We start from the raw sequence: 3,133 nt of genomic DNA, 5'->3' as shown, positions 1-3,133 counted from the left end.
TGGTGGCGTTACTTGCAGTCAAAGATCATATAATTCTATAAAACAGGAAAAAAGTGCCAAAAAATATTAAAAATTGGGTTTCGTGCTTTATGGACGGCCCCAAACAAAAAATGGATGCCAAATTCGTGTTCAGCGCCCCAAAATTATGTAAATACCAAGTTTTTGTCGCATTTATCGACGCTTTTTTTGCTTGGCCAGCCTTTGTATGGAGTCGCCCCACTGTGGACCGGTAGTCCTCTACGGGCATGAGACATGGACTATGCTTGTGGAGAACCAACGCGACCTTGCGGTCTTCGAGCGGAAGCTGTTGCGTACCATCTTCGGTGGACTGCAGATGGAGAACGGTGTGTGGAGAAGGTGAATGAACCACGAACTGCAGGAGCTGCTTGGGGAGCCATCTATCAACCACACCGCTAAGATAGGCAGGTTGCGGTTGGTTGGGCATGTTGTAAGGATGTCGGACGACAGCCCGGTAAAGATGGTTCTTGAAACCAATTCGTCAGGGACGAGACGGAGAGGTGCACAGCGGGCAAGGTGGATCGATCAGGTGCAAGACGACCTGCGGACCCTACACAGACTGCAGAGCTAACTGAACTGCAACCATGGACCGAGTGGAATGGAGACGACTCTTACGTACAGCAAAGGCCACACCACGGCTTGGGACTGTTTGGTAAGGTAAAGTAAGCCACTAACTTTTTTGTGAGACTAAATACAGTTTTCTCGAAAACATAACGTTGAAGCGACGAACCCGGCGAGCAATTACTATGCGAATTCTCGCGTAAGCTGGCACGTTTTGGTAATGGCTAGGGGCACCAAAATTCATAAGAATGGTTGAATAGTAGGCTGTCCCAAAAAATCAATGTTGAAAAAGTCAAGGTGCTCAACCCTAAAGTAAAAGATAATCTTATTTATAGCAGACGTTCTGAAAAAATGTTTACAGGTATCCCAAACGTGATTCATGAAAAAATGACGTTTTCAAGCTACAAAAATATCTTTTTGCAATTCTGTTCGATTCTCACATTTTTCCATTTTTTTTTTATTTTTGTGGGATTGCTTTTAAATATGTTGCATTTTTTAGTTTAGCATGAAATTTTTTGTGATGTTCAATAGGCTCTGTGAGTTAAATAATTGAATGTGATGCTGAACGAAACCATGCAATATATCCAAAAACAACCCCACGACAATAAAAAAATTTATGGAAGAATCTAAGAATCGAACGGAATTGCAAAAAAAGTCATTTTTTCATAAATCCTTTTTTTAGAAAGTCGAAGTGTTCTACAAAAATGCTATAAATAACATTATCTTTCAATTTAAGGTTGAGCACCTTGACTTCTTCAAAATCGATTTTTTGGCACACTTATAATCATTCATTTTATTCCGGTTTGAGACTCTGGAATGCACTTTTTTTTTATTTTGTCGACCAGCGTAATGATTGTTAGGCAGTGAAAAAATGGGCGTCCTTGTGCGATTCTTTCAATGGTTGTGAGTTTTTATAAAATAAACAATGTTTTGAAGCGATATTTAAACAAACACGTGAATAATTATTATAGGAGGATAACATTTCAGCAACACAAGATTACTATCATCCTTTATAATATTAGTATAATCGTTGTTATAAGTTAAGAAAAAAATATAAAAATGCATCCAGAGTAATTTAAAGACAGTAATTCATTGACGTTGCAGGTTTAGTAGCTCAATAGTTAGTACTTCACAAGTTTATTCAATTTCCTTAATTCTGTACATAAAGCAAAGAGACATTTTTTTAAGTTGCGTTGAAGTTTTGAATTGTTCACAATCACACGGTTGATTGAAGAAATTCGAAAAACGCTTCATTTTCTAATAAAATTAGACGCTGCACCACTCTATTCACACACACAGCAACTCACCGCCGCCCGATGCCAAACGTAGCTAAATAACACAATCTCATTCCAATAGTCAAAGCTTACGCTAGATTATTTAACATCAAGCATATCACGGCAGTTTTCGTGAGGAGCTGATACGGAGCAGACGCTCTTCTGTTTGAGATGGATCGCTGGAATGGAAAAGTTGCTGTTGTGACGGGAGCTAGCTCAGGAATCGGTGCCGCCACGGCGCAGGCTCTGGTAAAGGCTGGAATGATCGTAGTCGGCTTGGCCCGTCGAGTGGAACGAGTCGAAGCCTTGAAGGAGGAACTGGACGAATCGTTTCGTGCTCGTTTGAATGCCATTAAATGTGATGTCACCAAAGAGGAAGATATACTTGAAGTTTTTAAACTAGTTGAGGAGAGGTTCGGCGGAGTCGATGTTCTTGTTAACAATGCCGGTGTTACCCGAAGGACCGCCTTGCTGACATCTGGAAATACTGAGCAACTGCGAGAGGTTTTGGATACCAACCTGATGGGGTTGGTCCTTTGTAGTCGCGAGGCCTTCCAATCAATGAAGAAACGCTCCGTTGATGGTCACATTGTGCATATAAATAGCATCCTTGGGCACCATTTAATTAACTTGCCGAATTTGAACATCTACCCGGCGTCCAAATTTGGCGTCACGGCTGTAACGGAAACGATGCGCCAGGAATTACGAACGGAAGGAACGAAAATCAAGGTTACGGTACGGATTTTAAAATGCAATTGAACACTTTAAATTAATAGCAAGTTTTCTGTTGTTTTGTTAGAGCATCAGCCCGGGTCTGGTGAGGACCGAGATGCTTCCAGAGGACATGGCGAAAGTTGTTCCAGCACTAGAAGCGGAGGATATAGCGAATGCGGTTCTGTATGTTCTTGGAACGCCACCGCGTGTGCAAGTTCATGAGCTAACAATTAAGCCAGTGGGCGAAAACTTTTAATTTGTTGAAAATATATAATTATTCTTAAACAGAAAATCGAGTATTTAATCTTACTTAAAGTATCATACACATTCGTTTTACAATCTATGTGCTAATAAATTGTTCTTTATTATGATCAATTTGTTTGCCTCTTTCTATAATGGTAGGTCTAATGGTATGTTTTCCTAAAAAATTTTCCTAAAATTAGTCACAATTCGCATTTGAATCAGTTGATGTGATTTGATGCTCAATATTTTTGTTTTCATATTTGTATTTTTACAAAAACTGCTGAGCTTTGGAACAATCATTAGTTTCGAACTTCAATTTTGTC

The 3,133-nt window shown here is 39.8% G+C and overlaps 1 protein-coding gene across 1 annotated transcript; it reads left to right on the top strand.

The window, feature by feature from the left end:
* The first annotated feature begins 1,667 nt into the window (after positions 1-1,667).
* Positions 1,668-2,859, top strand: LOC129724897 (farnesol dehydrogenase-like). The gene is made up of 2 exons (XM_055680175.1): positions 1,668-2,588; positions 2,653-2,859. Exons 1-2 carry the CDS (start codon positions 2,025-2,027, stop codon positions 2,821-2,823), a joined length of 735 nt encoding a protein of 244 aa, XP_055536150.1. The 5' UTR covers positions 1,668-2,024; the 3' UTR covers positions 2,824-2,859.
* Positions 2,860-3,133: the final 274 nt, after the last annotated feature.

This window comes from Wyeomyia smithii, chromosome 2 (assembly GCF_029784165.1).
Source record: "Wyeomyia smithii strain HCP4-BCI-WySm-NY-G18 chromosome 2, ASM2978416v1, whole genome shotgun sequence".
In the NCBI taxonomy this organism is placed as follows: domain Eukaryota; kingdom Metazoa; phylum Arthropoda; class Insecta; order Diptera; family Culicidae; genus Wyeomyia; species Wyeomyia smithii.
This window is presented reverse-complemented; position numbering and strand designations above follow the sequence as displayed.

Bases quoted from the DNA above. Each gene is read 5' to 3' on its own strand.
- LOC129724897 (XM_055680175.1), top strand. From the start codon at position 2,025: ATGGATCGCTGGAATGGAAAAGTTGCTGTTGTGACGGGAGCTAGCTCA. The intron at 2,589-2,652 runs GTACGGATTTTA...TTGTTTTGTTAG, and splicing joins GAACGAAAATCAAGGTTACG to AGCATCAGCCCGGGTCTGGT.